We start from the raw sequence: 18824 nt of genomic DNA, 5'->3' as shown, positions 1-18824 counted from the left end.
GCGTGTTGGACGTCTGTCTTACACTACCATCAGCAGTACAATTGGATACAGATACTTTGCTAAGTCCTGTAACGGCTCATGCATCGTGTTGTCCCCAGCGGCTACCCATTCTGATGACGGCATTCATTGAGACATCACCACTACGATTAGGTGGCAGTGAAGTACGAGATGGGAGCAGCATCACCCAGGTACGACCTTCTGTGAGCATTGCTGATCCTAACATCAATGATAGCAATCATTCTCACGACTGCACTGCTGCGGCACTTTCAAACTTGGTCGAACTTTCACCTTTCATTTTTTGTGAGTCTGTCTGAAATGATGTTCTCCCCTGAACAGAAAGAATAACTTTTTAAGCAACGAGCACACAGCGTTCCCTGAACTCTGAATTCGGCCTTCAGCTTTGATAAACAAAAGCTACTGAAAACATTTGGAACTATTTTTTCCCCTGAAAGCGAAATTATTTTTTCAAAACTTCCAAAATATTTACCTTTTTCTGGCACATGAACTCTGCTTAAAGTAGAACTATTCTTAAAGAACAGAGCTTCTATTTTTAGGAAACTCTAGAGACAATATATTACCTCAGCCTCTAGCACATTTACAGCAACTGTATTTATATGTGATGGAATGGTCTCGACCTTCTTCTCTGTATTAACACCTTGGCTGCTAAGGCAATTCCCCTCCTGTGCTGGAAATTGCTATTTGGCTCTATTCATGATGAGCTCAGCTCGTCATCAGCACAGCTCACCTGTGCCTCATGACAAGCTGAGCTCGTCATTAGCAGGGAAGGGGTTAAGAGCCATTCCATGTGTAATTTTCGCAAATCGTTCAGTTAATGTATATAAGCATGTTTAACTGAATGATTACACTGCTTGAAAAGCGTACAGTACCAATAATCATCTTCGTGTATTTCGCATACACCATTTCGAATGCATAAAAAATGTATTTTGGGGTGGGTTGGAATACACATGCACCTTTAAATGTTTACTATTGCTTAGTTTTAGTAATGATGGACATTAGATCATGGAGTGGGTATTGTGTTTTATCTAGGAACCTGAATCAATATTGCTATTTTATGCCCTTGTACGGCTATAATCAATAATATCCTTATAATGGCATAGGAATCAGATCCATATTTAAGTAAATAGCCCTTGCAGTCCAAAGCACGGCAGAAGCTACTTCCTTGGATTCCTAGAAAGCACAACGAGTTCTTTCGACACACCAAACCTCCAGCAACCTGGGAAATCCCCATTTGCTTTTGTTTTGATTTGTCATTAAACTCCTGCGAACACTAAAGGAACAGTCAGTTCTTAGTGACATCTTTATTGACGTCTTATGTCCAAACCTTACGTCAAACTCGGCACCTTTCAGGTATAAATATACCAATTTTGCCTTAAGCAAACACACTGTGGTGGTTTTGGAGCCGAGCAGCTATCTACTTGCCCGAGAGCCCAGCTGATGAGAGAGCCCACGGACGCTGCCCCTCCTCTTTGACGCACTGAAGAGAGACGCTGTCTTTTCTCCTGCCGAGAAATCCAGCTCCGGTGTTCTCAGCCACCTTCCCGAGCTGCTGGGATATCGAGTCCTGAAAGAGAGATACCAGACCTCCTGCATTCTATTACCCAGGTACGGAGCTGACTAAATCCTTAAAGAGAATTCTTGAGTCAGATTCTTGGCAAAACCAACTTAACTTAAACTGCTATTTACTTACTCCTTCCCACGTATTAGGCTTAGGTCAGGGACACCGGGGTAGGCGTATTTAGAAGCACCAGTTGAGTACGTTAGTCAATGTATATATTTTATTCATTTTAAAGTACCGTATTTTCTGGCGTATAAGACGACTGGGCGTATAAGACGACCCCCTACTTTTCCTTTTAAAATATAGGGTTTGGACTATATTCGCTTGCTTATAAAATGACCCCGGCGTATAAGACGACCCCCAACTTTTGAATAGATTTTCAAGGGTTAAAAAGTCGTCTTATACGCCAGAAAATACGGTATTTTATGGCTAAGAAACCATATCAATGCTTTTACAGTATTATTTCATAATACTCTTTTTACTGTACGCACTTTACTTTATATTAAGTATTGCAATTATGGCAATTCATTTCTCTTGCATGAGAAAGAAGACTGCTCAATAAATTACACCTTTTATTGAAAACGCCCGCCTCTCTTTTCTCTGCACTCTGGTGAAACTAAGTACGCATGATTGACTGAGTGAAATAGCTGTCTATTGTTTTCACACGACTCTAGAGATACACTCTTATTCTGAGGGAGCAAAGTTGTCATGTTATATTGTTGTCGGAAGCTAATCGCTCCTTGTCTATCCAGGGAGGTTAAACTCCTCCTCGTTTATTCGAGAAAGTTTCTAGTGACCTCTGAGCTAGCTGGCAAACCTTAAGTCTAATATAGTCAGTAGAGACCTAGTGGACCTCAGTCCTACGTCTACACTGCTGAATATATTATTCCAATGCGCAGAGCCTATTGGGAATATAGGAACTACACTACAACACCACTGCACTCTATGCCACCCTACTGGTCTCTACTCAAATGCACTGTACATCATTATACTCTATGCCACTGCACTACTCCACTCTATGCCAATGCACCCATACAACCCTCTACTCTGCATCACTCCACTCTATGCCACTGCACTCTACTCTGCACCACTCCACTTTATACCACTTCACTCTACATCACTGTACTCTGCAACACTGCTCTCTCTGGGACTGAACTCTCCGCCACTCGAATTTGCATTATTCCACTCCACACCACTGTACTCTACGCCAATTCACTCTAAGCCACTCTTATCTACACTGCACCACTGCACTCTACGACTTTAATCTATACCACTGTACTCAACACAAATTCACTCTACTCTGAAACCATCTACTCTATGTCACTGCAGTCTATGCCAATCTATTCCACTCTGTACCACTCCACTCTACGCCACTCCACACTATGCCACTCTAATCTACACAACTGAACTCTATGTCACTGCACTCTACACCAACACTCTATATACCACTTTACTCAAAACCAATACACTCAACACATCTGCAATATATGCCAACCTACTCTGCATCACTGCACTGTACATCACTATACTCTACTCTACACCACTGCACTTGATTCCACTCTACACCATTTCATTCTGTCACTTTACTCTGCACCACTCTATGCCACTGCAATCCACACCAATGCACTTTACACCACTCTGCTCTACACCACTGCACTCTATTACACCCTACTCTGCAGCACTGCACTCTCTGCCACTGAACACTATGCCACTATACTATATGTCACTCTACTCTGCAACGCTCTACGCCACTCTACTGCACTCTACACCAATGCACTCTACCCACTCTAATCTACTGTGCATCACTGCATGCTGGCATTGCGCTGTACGCCACTTCACTCGCTTCCCTACTCTGAACCACTCTACCCTATGCAAGTGCACTCTTTCCCAATCTACTATGCACCCCTGCTCTCTACACCACTTTAGTCTAGGCCACTCCACTCTGCACCTCTCCACTCTATGCCACTCCACTCTGCAACACTGCCCTTTACACCACTACTCTATACCACCCCAGTCTACCTTTTACCTCTCCACTCTACCCTGCACCACTCCACTCTACACCACTTCACTTTACTTTGAAACCATCCTTCACTCTATGCAACTGCAATCTCTGCCATTCTGCTCCAGTTTGCACTGCTACACTATACTCCACTGCAATCAACACTGTGCCACTCTACTCTACACCACTCTACTCTATGCTACTGCACCCTACCCTGAACCACTATATTCTACCATGTACTGCTCCACTCTGCTCTGAAACAATCTACTCTTTTCTACTCACTTTATGCCACAACACTCTACGCCACTGCACTCTACGCTGCGCCACTCTACCCCTCTGCAGTCTACACTATGCCACTGTTCTCTAAACCACTGCACTAAATGCCAATGCACTCTACACCACTTTACTCAAATCCAATGCACCCTATGCCACTGCACCCATGGCAACTATTGTGCATCACTGGACTCTATGTCACTCCACTCTATGTCACTGCAATCTATGGCACTTTGTTCTACTCTGCACTACGATACTCTATGTCATTGCTCTCTGCATCACTCTACTCTTCACCATTCGACCCTGCACTACTCTACTCTGCACCACTCTATGACCCTGCACTTTATGACCCTGCACTCTACAACCCTACACTATGACACTCTGTTCTGCATGACTGCACTCAATGCCACTGCACTGTACTATGCGTCACTCAACACCACTGCACTCTACACCACTACATTCTATGCCACTGCACTCTATGCCACTGCACTCTACACCACTGCACTCTACACCACTACACTCTACACCACTCTGCTCTACACCACTGCACCCTACCCTGCAGTACTCCACTCTACCCTGCACTACTCCACTCTATGCAACTTCACTGTACATCACTCTCCTCTACTCTGCACCACTCCTGTATATGCCATTGCATTATACACCACTGCAATGTACTCTGCACCATTCTACTCTATGTCACTGCACTCTACGCCAGTGCACTCTACACCATTTTACTCAAGACCAATGCATTCTATGCCACTGCACTCTATGCCAATCTACTTCGCACCACTCTACTTTACGCCACTGCACTCTAGACCACTGTACTCCACTCTATGACATTCTATTCTACTACACTCCACTCCTCGATTCACCACTCTATGTTGCTCTACTCGATTAAAGTCTGCTCCACTGACTCTATTCCAATCCATGCCACTCCACTCTACAGCAGTCTACTTCAATCTATGCCGTTCTATGACATTACTTCAGTCTACAACGCTCTATGCAAATACCTCTATGCCACTTTACTGGACTCTATTCTATGACACACTACTCCAATCTTCTCCACTCCACTCTATGACAGTCTACTTCACCCTAGCCGCAATACCCTACAAAACTCTACTCCACTCTATGCAACACCCTCTAGGCCATTCCACTATGCTCTACACTACTCCATGACACTATGCCACTCCACTCTATGACATTCTAGTCAATTTGACATTGTACTCCACTCTACGCACCTCAACTCTATGCCCTTCCACTCTACGACACTCCTCCACTACACTCCTTAACACTGTACGCTATTCCATGACACTCCACTTCACACCTCTCAATGCCACTCAACTCTACTGTACACCACTCTACGCTACTCCATACCACTCCACTCTACTTCTCTTTATGACGCTGCACTCCACACCACTCTCCTTTACCCTGCTAACCTTCAGCCATGCTGAAAACCAGTCACTCTGGTGTACAGCATGGTAAACAGTCAAAATATCGATTTTTTAATTTCGACTTACACTTATATTGAGTTGCTAATATCGATGGGACAGAATATCGATGTCCAGAATATCGATGGCTAGAATATCGACCCTAAGGTAAGTAATATCGAAATTACTTATATCGATAGCATATATATCGATGTAAGTAATTTCGATTTACTAATATGTGTTAGAAATTTTAGTTAAGTATTTAAATTAATTGTTATAATATGTGTTTAATATGTTTTTATAAATAAAAAATATATAAAAGTAAATAATATGTTTTACTACCAGAGCGGGTTGTGGGTTTTTAGGGGAATAGGGTGGGAAGTAATTTATTTGTAATTAAATAATTATTTTTTAATGATTAATTTATTTTGCAATTGAATATTAATTGGCAATGAATTATTTTAATTGATTAATTGATTAATTCATTAATAATTTATGTATTTTTTTAATTGAATTATATGTTTTACTACTGGAGCGGGTTGTGGGTTTATAGGGGAATAGGGTGGGAAGTAATTTATTTGTAATTAAATAATTATTTTTCAATGATTAATTTATTTTTCAATTCAATATTAATTGGCAATGAATTATTTTAATCGATTAATTGATTAATTCATTAATAATTTATGTATTTTTTTAATTGAATTATATGTTTTACTACTGGAGCGGCTTGTGGGTTTATAGGGGAATAGGGTGGGAAGTAATTTATTTGTAATTAAATAATTATTTTTTATGATTTATTTATTTTGCTATTAAATATTAATTGGCAATGAATTATTTTAATTGATTAATAGAATAATTAATTGATAATTTATGTTTATTTTTAACTAAATTATATGTTTTACTACTGGAGCGGGTTGTGGGTTTATAAGGGAATAGGGTGGGAAGTAATTTAATTGTAATATTAATTAATTTTGGGTAAAGGAGTATTTTTAGTGTTCAGGGTCAGTTTTGGGTTTTTGGGTAAAGGGGTATTTTTAGAGTTCAGGGTCAGTTTTCAGTTTTTGGGTAAAGGGGTATTTTTAGGGTTAAGGGTCAGTTTTCAGTTTTTGGGTAAAGGGGTATTTTTGGGGTTCAGGGTCAGTTTTCAGTTTTTGGGTAAAGGGGTATTTTTAGGGTTCAGGGTCAGTTTTTAGTTTTTGGGTAAAGGGTTTTTTTTAGGGTTCAGGGTCAGTTTTCAGTTTTTGGGTAAAGGGGTATTTTTAGGGTTCAGGGTCAGTTTTCAGTTTTTGGGTAAAGGGGTATTTTTAGGGTTCAGGGTCAGTTTTCAGTTTTTGGGTAAAGGGGTATTTTTTGGGGTCAGGGTCAGTTTTCAGTTTTTGGGTAAAGGGGTATTTTTAGGGTTCAGGGTCAGTTTTTAGTTTTTGGGTAAAGGGGTATTTTTAGGGTTCAGGGGCAGTTTTCAGTTTTTGGGTAAAGGGGTATTTTTTGGGTTCAGGGTCAGTTTTCAGTTTTTGGGTAAAGGGGTATTTTTAGGGTTCAGGGTCAGTTTTAGGTTTTTGGGTAAAGGGGTATTTTTTAGGGTTCAGGGTCAGTTTTCCCTACTGTTGCACCCACTGGAGTGGGAATAGTAATTATTGTTAAGTAAGTATATATTATATATGATTTTTAATTATTATTTTTTAAATTAAATATGCATTATTAATTTTTTTTACCATTATTACATATATTTAAATATGTTTAAGTAATTAATAAGTATTATTTACAGTATTTTTTATGTTATTTTAAATTTAAAAAAATCGATATATTTAACAACGATATTTTTAACATCGATATTATTTTTTCGATATTTTGGTACTTACCATGTTGTACATAGGGCGTCGATATTTTTGCTATCGATATAATTACGCCGATATTTGTGTAGGTCGAAATTCTGTCTGTCGAAATTCTGTCATAGATCCGTACAGCATTGCCAAAACATATTGGCAAAGCCAATAGCTCTTCGGTAGGCGAGACCTATTGACGTTGCCAGTGCTTGCTGGGTTTCCCTCCAGTTAAATGCATGACTGTAAACTAAATTTCCCTTGTTTTCAGTGGAGACCTTGGATTTTCTAGCATCTCCAGCCCATCTTGCTCTCACACAAAGTTCCATCCGAACAAAAGTTATGTGTAAGTGAGCTATTAACTCTAGAGCTATATAACAAATCAAATTCAAAGGGCGAAATGTTCTGGTATTGTCAGCATGCCAACAAGTCAAATCACATGCAAAGCCCTTTTCTTCCCATTCATGGCTTCCCACGGCAAGAGTAATACATCATCTCCCAGCACCAGTAGAGGAAAGCACATCCACGTTCCTCCAGCAAGTCATTCGGGTGTTTTTTTTTAAAGTATTTTTAATAGAAATATCCTAATCTCTCATTTCCTAAAGCCTACCAGTAATGTCTCCTTATCAACACCTCACACCAGCTCCGTACATCTTGAGCCCTGCAGAGAAGCCTACTTTTGGACAGATAAGAAAACCTGAGTACAGTAATCCTGCATCTCGGGTTTCATATATACGTGATCATACTTAAAGGCCTGGCTCCCTAGCAGTGGATATCAGCTTTACAGTAGTGTTAACAAGGCATGTACCACGCTGCTGGGCGACACTGTCTCTGAGAAAGTAGGCGTGATCTCCTGAATGTGTGGGACCCTTTACACAACAGTCCCGAACTAGCGGCCACATGCATCATCCCGGCCTTTTGCAAATTCCAAATTGCGAAAAATAGGGAATCACAATTTGGAATTCGCAAAATGGGATGCATGTATATTTTCGCAAATTACTTGCGATTCGGTAAAAATCGCAATTTTTACTGAATCGCAAATATTATGCGAATTCCAAAGTGCGAATTTGCAATTCCCATTGATTCCTATGGGCTAAAAGGCCCATAGGGATCAATGGGAAGGCTTTAACAAATTGCGATTTTCTTTTTGAAAATCGCAATTTGTTAATGCATTTCAAGGGTGCAGAGGGGGGTCCAAAGGACCCCCCCCCTGCACCCCAGAAATGTAATTTGAAGTGCATATTTCACACACACATGTCCTAAGGACATGTGTGTCTGAAACATGAACGTTTAAAAAATGCATTTTTGAGCTTTTTCAAAACTTTTCGCAAATTACCGCGAGGTTCAACCTCGTGGTAATTTGCACCTCCTAATTGCTAATTCGCAATTAGAAAAACAATCATGCATTGCTTTTAAGGAATCGCAAATTTGCGCTTCCTTAAAAGTAATCGCATTTTTGGAAATCGCTAAAAATAGCGAATTTCACAAAAATGCATGATGCATCCCAAAAACTTATTTAGGAAGTGCAAACGGCCGATTTTACGGATTCGCACCGTTTGCACTTCCTAAATAGGTTGATGCATGTGGGGGCTGGAGTCTTCTTTTATCAAAAGAGGCAGGGTTACAAAGAACCTGTATTTTTCTTTTGTATTTTTCTTGTATTTATTTTTATGACAAGGTTCTTAGTATATTTTCCCCCCAATTAAAATAGAATTCTTTTTTGGTTTAATCTTTTGCCTCAGCGAGTATGCTATGTATTACAGGAGGAGACTCTCACCTTAAAATGGACAGACAGAGGAGACTGTACATTTCTCAAAAAGCAAGTCATATTAAATTTAGGATATTTTACTCCGTTTAAAAATTCATATAGTGTTTCCCTGTGTAAGATTACAACGATGCGAGGACAGATCAAAAATGGGAGATGGTAGAGGGAGGTGGTAAATGGCGATTTGAGGAGAAAAGCAAAACTGTAACATTTAGGCTACATTAAAAGTAAATCGGTTCATCTACTGCATTGTTAATGTTTAAGTACAATTTGAAGATGACGGGTCGTAATAACTGCATAAATAAACTGTGGCTTTTCTACAATCAAATTTTTCAACAGAAATGTTTTTGCAATACCTGTGTTAGCTGATCTGCGCAGACGCCACATCTATTGTCAAAATCAATGCAATCAACTGGAAATCTGCTATACAACTAATATTCATGTTTTGGTGGAACTGGAGTGCAAAACGAGAAAATGTGAGCAGACAGTACATTTCCTAAGAAAGCTCAGGATAGATCACCTGTCAATCAGTAGCAGCTGTGTCACGGAGTTATGCCAAGGTTATTTGTGTAACCACACTCACCAGGCATGGGCCCGAAATACGGAAAATCAATAACCCTTCCCACGAAAACAGGTTGGACAGAATCCTACATAATGCATAGTATACATAATGCATAGTAAACCAAATACATAATGCATCGTGTACCATATAGTAAAACCCATCGACTGCTATCTTGTCTATATTTACCACTCCACACAGCAGCAGTTCAGTTTTTTCAGCAAATGTTCTTATCAAGGGCAGTACTACCAAAAAGAGACGCGTTCACGCCCCACCAGCAGGAAGAAGATTGTTTAGTCCCAAATGCAGAAGGCAAGGACAAGGGAAACCACAGATACAGCCATTCTATTATATTAGAACCTAGATCAGGGCCAAAGCACCCCAGAAAAGAGCTTGAAGAATAACAAACTCTGCAGTGTGAAGACTCACACCCACTTAGGCCCTTCAAAAGAGCACAACAATCACCACTCATACAAAGTGACATTACAATAGCATGCACAGGTTACATGAAGGTCAGTAACAGCCTTACAATCTGCTTCCCACCAACACCTTGCAAAACAGCCATACCCAAAACATTTGACAGTTTTAAATCCCAGGCAAAGTGTACAGAAGGCCAGAGGCAAGCACTGCTGTCTATCAAAACATGTGAAATAAAAATAAATGTTTTAGGGTGTAAGCATGTTGCACATGGGTATGCAGTTCGGAGTCCAATGACTGCCTATTAAAGACATGTAACCATTGGGTATGTTTTCAAAGACCGCAAATAACCAATTTGTGCGGTAGAATAGAATACAGGGGACATGAACAACATGCCTACAATTGGGAACACCCAAGAAAGTTTCCCATTTCACTCAGTAGCACCTGCATTTATGAGCCTTGCCCAACTGCATGCCACTGTGCAGCTGTGCAAAAGGAGCAAATGATGGACAGAATGCTAAACAACGCAAACATTCACCCCAGTCACAAAGATCTGGGTTTAGTCCACCATTCTTTTCTCACCACACCACCCCAGTTTGGACCCAGCCATATGCAAATCAGTCTTGACACAGTGCCTCATGGGAACAGTCCAGCCCGAACTGCCAAAGCCAGGTCCTCCCTGGACCTGTAAACATGCGTTCGGGGCATCAGCCTTCAAAGTCACCCACCCCCAAAATGGCGGCCCAAACCACTTAGTTTCCCCATTAAGGTTGCCATTGGGCTGCAGGGGCAGTACCTGTGTAGTAGCTGTCGATGTCGTGCTGCTCCTCGAGCCCCACATCTGCTGGAACTGCACTCGGATCTCTGCAAACGTCTCGATGATGACAGCAATGAAGACATTCTAGAAGCGAGTAGAAGGTTGGGGAAAAATCTTAGTTTAAGAAAGATAGCGAAGAGCGTCAGAGCAAGGCCTAAGCGAACAGCACCGAGCAACGAGTTACCTTCACGAGCCAGGCGAGGAAGAAAATCAAGGTGATGAAGTAGAAATAGGAGCGCCACCGTGGGAAGCTGTCGATGGCTCGGTACATAAGGAACACCCAGCCTTCCTGAGATGCCGCCTCGTACACCGTAAAGATGCTCGTGCCTGCAAAAGGAAAGGAGAAATCCGGCTTGAAAACAGCAGCATTTTCACGAATAATCTTATTCAGAATTCTCTCCTCCGTCTTACACTAATACTTTTCCTAAAGAAAGCGGGTTATTGTGTTTTTACATAACCAACTCTACGGCACTAGATTCAAGCCTTTTAACAATTCCATTTTCATTTCATTTTGATAACTTTATTGCGGTCATAGACCATAAAAGCACAGATAAAATATGTACATACACAGGATAAAATACATAAATAATTAAGAATACAAGGTTAAAAAGTTATTAAACAGTAGGTTATCAAAAGAAAAGTAACAAACATCACAATTAATCACAATTTATCGCAATTCATTAGAGTAAACCTTCTGCGCTCTAACAATTCCGCTTAATATATATATATATATATATATATATATTTAACATTGCACACTGGTTTATTTGAAAATGTTATTTAATGTATTTACTGTTGTGAAATGAAGGTGAAGTTGCGTTGCAGGCTTGCATTTTATTCTTTTCCAGCCCCATTGTAATATAAAAGGGAGGAGGGAAGGTTATGTCACTTAGGGTTGTTTGGGGCATACCCTGCAACTTCTAAGCTGTTGGGTTTGCGTAACATGTGGAACACAGACACCAGTGCAGGGGCGGTCTCAGCATTTTGAACGGACAGGGCCAGGTTGGCCATTTATTCCATGGGGCATTTCCCTGGGGGCTGGAGCCACTACAGGCCAGTTTTTAAGGTTAGTGGCCGCTGCCTCATTCTGTAGCTTTGGGGTGTATGGCAGCAAGCACAGCAGTCAAAAAAAAGAGATAAAACAGTGCTTAATTTGTAAAACAAATTAAGTGCCAGGGCACACATCAGGAGGCCACTGAACCCTATACCACCCATTGCCCCTGTCAGCACTGCCAATGACAATACCAAACCAACTACTAACCATAACACTCCTAGAAGTGTGACAATTCAGATTATTCCAGGCACCAAAAGCTATAAGATTATTATGGGCGGCAGGTAACAGTCAATTTTAACGTATGTTGAATTAGTAAACAACTGCTGTTGTGATCACTCTGAATCAAAGAAACAGGCCACCATGTGGCAGACTGTCAAAAGTGCCAGTGCTGCCAATTAAGTGCTGGCGCAGATCGCCGGAAAACACAGACTCAAATTAAGCATTGATCTAAAGACAGGGAGTGAGATTGGAAAGAAAGAGACAGGAAGGCAATGGGGCTGAATTGGACTTTTCGGCCGGGGATGGTTTGGACATTTCTTGTCAGGGCTGCTTTTGGTTACCAATCCAGGCCTGCGAACTTCTGCAAAACCGATGTTGGGATCCCCAACACCCAGTGCGTGACCAATCAAAACAATTTCAAGAGTTTGGCAAATGTGTTCCAGGCTTGAGCGTAGTTACTATGGAGGTGGCTGGGCTCCTCCTAATAACACAGACCTCATAGGTTAAAGTTCCTTCTTCATACATAGGAAACCGAAGAATCACACTTGGTCTAACAAATTGCAAATGGCCCCAGACAATAATCTTGCTTCTTTTCACCACTACATTTCCATGTTTCATCTCAAAGTCATCACATTTGAAGGGTAATAGGATTATAAATTGATATATATTTTTATAAAACGACAAAAAACTGTTTTTAATTGTCCTTTTGTGTAACCAATTGCAATGATTTTATGTAATTGTGCAATAAAAACGTATCTTATCTATCAAAGTCATCACACCATTGCTTTAGGTATCCAATAGAGCATAGGATTCTCTTCAGAATTCATCAGCATAGCTTCTGAGTTGACCTTCCCAAATCGTAGAGTCAGTGTAAATATGAAAAACGGTCACTCACCATTTGCGCGGGTTATAGGGAGTGTCAGCAATCACAGCCATTTTGGCGTGTGTACAGTAATGTAAGTGAGAGACAGTGAAACACTGAACAAAAGTGTGAGAAACAAAACAGAGAAAAGAGATGGACATGAACGAGAAGAGATAGAGTGCAAATGAGTTTAAGGTGTGAGAAGGGCAAGTAAGAGGAGTCGGTCAGGGAAAGGAGGGTTTGAGAGTGAAGGCTATGTGTGTGTGTAAAGGGAGCCATTCAGTCACACGGCAGGGTATGAGAGTGAATGTGAGTGAGACTAGGAGAAACACAGAGAGACACAGGAGGAATATTAGAGAAGGGTGCAAGAAGGAGCGGAGACTTGAAACAATATGAAAGGAATAAGTGTGGGGAAGGTATGAGAGAGCCTAGTGAGAAGATGGTCGGGAAGAGGCTAGTGGGTTTGCAATGAGCTTGATGAGAGTAAAAGATAGGGTTAAGGTTCAGGGTGTCAGATTATGCAGGGAAACGGTTGTGCTAATGAAACACCTGAGGCTGGTGGGTGGGAGTACGTGAGAGAGAAAGGAAAGCAAGAGGATGAAAACGAGGAATGTGTGGAGCGCTTTTCAGGAGAGGTAGGAGGATAAATGAAGAAAAATATACCAAGAAAAGAGTTTTGGAAAGAAAAGATGGTGTAATCCACAGGATAGGCAGGAACAGTTTTGGGTAGGAAAGAATATTAGGTAGATGTTTAGACTGAAACTAGTAGGGGATACATTCACCTTGTATGGCAGACATCCTTGCCTGGCCATAGGTGATGGAGAAGGAGCTAGACATAGATGACACAAGGAGAGGAGATAAGTGAGTCATTGAGGGGTCAGCGACTGGGTATCATGAGAAGAGTAAATCAGACAGTATGTCTAAGAGAGTTGTTTTGGAACCAGAAAGAGAGTGACAGACAAGGTAAAACAAGAGGAAAATGAGACGAGACTGACAAGAGAGATAAACAAACAGTGGCAGCTTCTGCACTAAGGCAGAGGATCGTGCCCCACTGCTCAAAAGAAAAAAATCAAATGATAATAACGTATCGTTATCATTTTATTTTTCCTATTGAAATCAGCGACTCGTGGGATGGGGCTGGCCAGAGCAGAGGGAGGAGTGGTTTGCACTCCTTAAGTGCGAATTACTGCTTGGCTGGTCCTCTTGGGCCGGCCAGTCATGCGCACTTTGCATGTTCCCCACCCGGCCGTATCACACAGCCTGGTGAGAAACATGCAAAGCCTCCCAGTCTCCGTCTGAGTGCTGAACCATGGCGTTCAGATCAATCACAATGCTGCACCTGCAAGTCCCGTCTGGTAGCAGCCGCTACTGTAAACAAAAGCTGAAGAGATTAAGTTGAGAGAGAGAGTAAAATAGAGAGAAATTCAGAAAAGGCAGGGAAGGAGAGAATGGATATAGAGGGAGAGTAAGAGAAAGGGGAGAATGGAATAGAGAGTGGGTAAATATAGAATCGAGAAGGAGGAACGGAGGGAGGCAACAGAAGAGTAGCATGGGTTACGCCCTCTTGCTCCTGCTCCTTTCACACCATGAGTAGAAAAAGTCTCCTTACACATATAGCAAAATTACCAACCTGGGAGATCTCAAGTTGATTGACATAGGTACATGAGAACGTCACTAATAGGATTTATAGGCTGTGACAGCAGCAACACTGGAGGATGTGAAAACAGCAGGTGTTACATCAGAGAGAGCAGGACTCTGTGACTGCAGGAGTTTCAGAATGTTACAGTAACATCACTGAGAGCCTTACAAATGAAAGCAGAAGTAGAAAAAGAAAGTAACAGGAAGTGTACTGACATGGAATGCCATACATATTAAAGTGGTGTCACCTATCCCATATTCACCCTCCACCAAAACTCTAAGGGCCCAATTATCACTTTGGGGGTGCGGCGCCGGATCTGCACTGCTGCAGCAACGCCAAAGTCATGGTCAGACCGCCTGCTAGATTAGGAGTTTCCTCCTGTCTAACGGGCTGGTATTTGGTATTCCCACAGCGGTGCTTCAGAAAATAGGCACCGCAATGGCAATGCAAAAAATAGTTCTTGCACTTCATGGACTGAAAAGTCCATATCACGCAGGAACTGGCGTGCATGCACACAGGGGCGCACATTTTGTACCTCCCTGTGTGCATCTCTTTGTGGAGGTGGCACAGGGGGCCCTGGAGGTCCCCCCTTTGTTTAATTTCCGCTGCGGTGTGCATGGAGGAGGAACCTCCATGATACCGCCGGCGAGAAAGGAAACTCGTAATATGCTTGGCAAGACCGCAGGAGGACCTGCAGGACCAAATCTATGTCCAACTCCTTGCTCGGGCCCGCCCGTATTATGCTGCAGTGCCCCCATGAGTCTGGCGGTTCACAGACCGGCAGACTCGCAATCGAGCCCTAAGTGGATTAAGCATCAGTTTGTAAGCCCCATGCCACTCATACATTTACTAAAAGTGGTCTGTGAGCTATGGAAGCCTGCACTACAGTTGTCATGCTAATATAATCTTTTGAGGAGGAAAGCTTGAGCTACATCTGCCTTCTGTGGGAGAGAAGTTTGTTTTGAAGTTGTCGAGCTGTAGCTGTTCTGTGAGGGGGAAACCTTGCACTGCAGCTGCTCTACTATCCCTATTCTATGAAGAAGGGGCATTTCCAATTTTGACCCCACATCTGTACCTGTTGTTTGAAAGAGACAAGCTTGCAGCATATGTGCTCCAGTTGTACCAAATCCATTAGGAAGGGAAGCTTGCACTTTTCCTATCTGTATTGTCCCTATTCTGTGTAAGTGCTTTACTTTTTTCTTCTACAACCTGTACTTTATCATTTTTTTTGTATTACCGAAGGCTGCAATGTTGTTGCTAAAGTTATAGCCTAGAGGTCCCAGGACACAGGAGATTTGTTCAGGGAATCCGGCACCCATCACAAAGAGCCTCAATATTCATTTTGACTTCAACACATATTTTGGGTTGGTTTTAGGATGCTTGTCAGAGGCTTGACTGAACCCACTGAGTTGCTTTGGTGCATTCCTGCCGTACAAATCTCCAGTGTCCTGCGACTGCTAGGCTAGCAATAATAGTAGGAGGTAGCAGTAGAAACAGGAACTAGTACCTGCTTGGTGTTGAACTGGCATGAATTTGGTGCCAAGGGTGATGCAGGGATGGCATTACTATCCAGACATCAACATATAATGTCTTGGAAAAATTCAAGAGGACATATGTCTGTTCTATTTGGTCATAAGTAGGTCTCTCCTATGCGTGGGGCCCCATCCGACCACGGAACCCACTAGGCTGGCAGGGGTCCTAGATGAGTGTCAGTGAGGCACCAGGACCTTAACCCTTTCCATGCGGCCGCGATTCCCCTGGTGTGCTGTAAACAGCACGAACAGGGGCGGGCCGTGACGAACCCCAGCCGTCATCAGCACACAAGCACCGTAGTGCATGACGGCTGGGGTTCGTCATCAGCATGGAAGGGGTTAAACTAGCACTTACAAGAGAGCTCTGGGATGTCAATGACATACCAGCACATTATTGCACACCAGAGTTCCTGAATTGAAGGAGGAAGAGTTAGTGTTCCATTATACTCCTCTGATGGCATTCCTCAATTTGCTGGCATGGTTTAATGCAAAATATCTATAGTGGTTTCATCCTCATTGCAGTTACAGAAAACCTTCCATTGTGTGTCTTGCCACTATAGAATCAGTCATATAAAGCTGACTGGTTGACATTCTCCATAAGTTTTTTCCTATGCCCCGATGCAGAAGAGCCCTAATAATTATAAACAACTGCATCTCCCCAAAAAGCCTGATGCAATTTCTCACATAAGGACTGTATACTAATTTTTCCCACCTCACTCCTTCTAGCGCTGGTCTCTCAAATACATATTCTGGTGAGATATCAATTCTTCTCTTTTCTCTCCACCATGGTCAGGAGCACCTCCTCCCTCCTCAGTGGAGCAAGTCTACAGGGTCCTTCATCTACACTAGTGGTGGTAATTTAATAAAGGGTGAGGAGCAACTACATTATGGAAGCAGGTATGTGGCCAGATCCTCAAAAATCCCTGATTGGTCAAACTATATGATGAGTTGTGCCTGAAGTTCTTGTGTGGTAAATGCAAGGCTAGCTTGCAATGGTTGTGCCCAAAGTCTGTGTGCAGTTCACACTTGTGATCCCCCTTCTATTGTGAACTAAAATAACTTTAGCACCATGAACTTACCTGCAGTTTGGTAGCCTCAAATGATGACTCGCTGTGTGCCACCCTCTTACTGGTTACTCAGGGATTTGGGGAGTAGAGGTCCAACATCCATTCCTTGGGTCCCCTCAGAACTAGCTTTTCCTCTCAGTTGGATGACCAGGGCTGTCATGATTACATCCACAAGATACGATGACTGTCTCCTGCGGACACTCTGGTGCTACATCTGTCTCCTCAGAGAACTGCGCTCAACTGCCTAACTCTGAAGAATTCCAAGGATACATACATTCTGGTACACATACAAGTGGCAAATGAGACATCAGAAGTCCCTCAGCAATCTGTCTGATGGCATATGCATTACCACTGCGGAAAGGATGATCTAAAATGTCAGCTTCTTCCAAGGCTCCAAAAAGTAGCTTGCCTGTGCTCTGAGTAGCAGTGCACCTCCTGTAGTTGTACTGCTCCCTGCATGCACACTCACACATGCCCATATAGAAGAACAGCCTACCCAAAGAGGTCAAAAAGGAAACCGTCAACACCATGTGACCTTGCTGAGACTTGAAGGTTTCAATTTTTCAGGCCACATTCCCACCACAAATCGGATCACAGACATTGGCTCACTGCAAGCATTAGACTGGATGGTGTTTGAACGTCATTCCAAGAGAACTGGTAGGTGAGCTAGCTCAACAGACAGATTTACTGCTCATAAGCTTGCCTGCCTATCCCTAAGCTTCGAGCAAATGAAGAAATGTCTGAATATTTTTTTCAGTCTAGTAGAAAGAGCTTAGCATTAGACATGACTCGAGGACAGGGAGGAATGAGAGAGTCCAAAGTAAAAAGTTGTCAACTCATTTTTCCACAGGATTTGTACCCACTGAGTTTTTTCAGCAGGGGAAGTCTGACACTATGATCTGTACCACCTGAATGAAGAACAATAGCAGAGTTGAGGACAGGCTCGAGTTGAGGCTTATAGGCCCGGGTTTGGTAAGGAATGTCTTTTTCAGTCCCCACTATGATTATTAAATAAACATTCAACTCAATGCAAATGCCTGACAAAAGACTTTGAAACTAGGAACATGTGGAAGGCAGCCCTTTGGAAAAGTCTGGCAGTAATAAGAGCTAATGCCTACTTGGGGGTCAAACTGAGAAGGGTGTTGGGGTGTCACAGCTCTGAGAAGAGAGGGTCATACAAATGTCTGCCCTAGGAATGTAGGGCTTATGCATCTCAATAACTCCCTTAAGCAGTTGCAGCAGTATGAACTATATAACAGGGAGTATTATTTGCTGGGTCATGTTAGTATTAAGTCAGGTATGAAGGCATTCGAATACCATGCCAGCCCACTAATCACTACAATCTCCCTCATGGCAGGTAATCTATGGAGAGGCCTATGTTTCGGTCGATATTTATTCTGGAGTTACTTTGAGTAGCCCATGACTGCTGACATATATTTTAAAGTGCCAGGTTGTACAACTAAATGAAAATGCATATGGCCTTATTTAGAGATGGGTAGTAACTGGACTGTCACCAAAACTTGGCAAAAACCCATTCAACCGTCTCTGTATTTCCCCCACTTATTACAAGCTAGAGGAGGGAGGGAGCCATCAAGAATGGCCTATGATAACACTGTCCCAAATGGTGATAGACTGTCTGCTTGATCTAGGGTCCCTGGTCTGCCACCATTTTTGGTGACATATTGTCTGTGTCCACCAGCGACCAAGTATACTGTTAGAAATGGATTCTCTAGTTGGCAGTGGTTTGGCCCCTGTCCAAGAAGGGTCCCTCCCTAAAGTCAGGGAAAGGGAGTCACAC

At 42.3% G+C, this 18824-nt stretch overlaps 1 protein-coding gene across 1 annotated transcript in view; it reads right to left on the bottom strand.

Moving 5' to 3' along the window:
• Positions 1–18824, bottom strand: part of NALCN (sodium leak channel, non-selective) — a 2672759-nt gene that overhangs the window by 1703081 nt on the left and 950854 nt on the right. The window contains exons 7-8 of the mRNA XM_086934370.1: positions 10838–10980; positions 10633–10737 (exon numbers count right to left, since the gene is read on the bottom strand). Coding sequence (XP_086790496.1) covers positions 10633–10737; positions 10838–10980 — 248 coding nt within the window. The remainder of the gene's footprint in view (positions 1–10632; positions 10738–10837; positions 10981–18824) is intronic.

Source organism: Lissotriton vulgaris, chromosome 8 (assembly GCF_964263255.1).
Source record: "Lissotriton vulgaris chromosome 8, aLisVul1.2, whole genome shotgun sequence".
In the NCBI taxonomy this organism is placed as follows: Eukaryota; Metazoa; Chordata; class Amphibia; order Caudata; family Salamandridae; genus Lissotriton; species Lissotriton vulgaris.
This window is presented reverse-complemented; position numbering and strand designations above follow the sequence as displayed.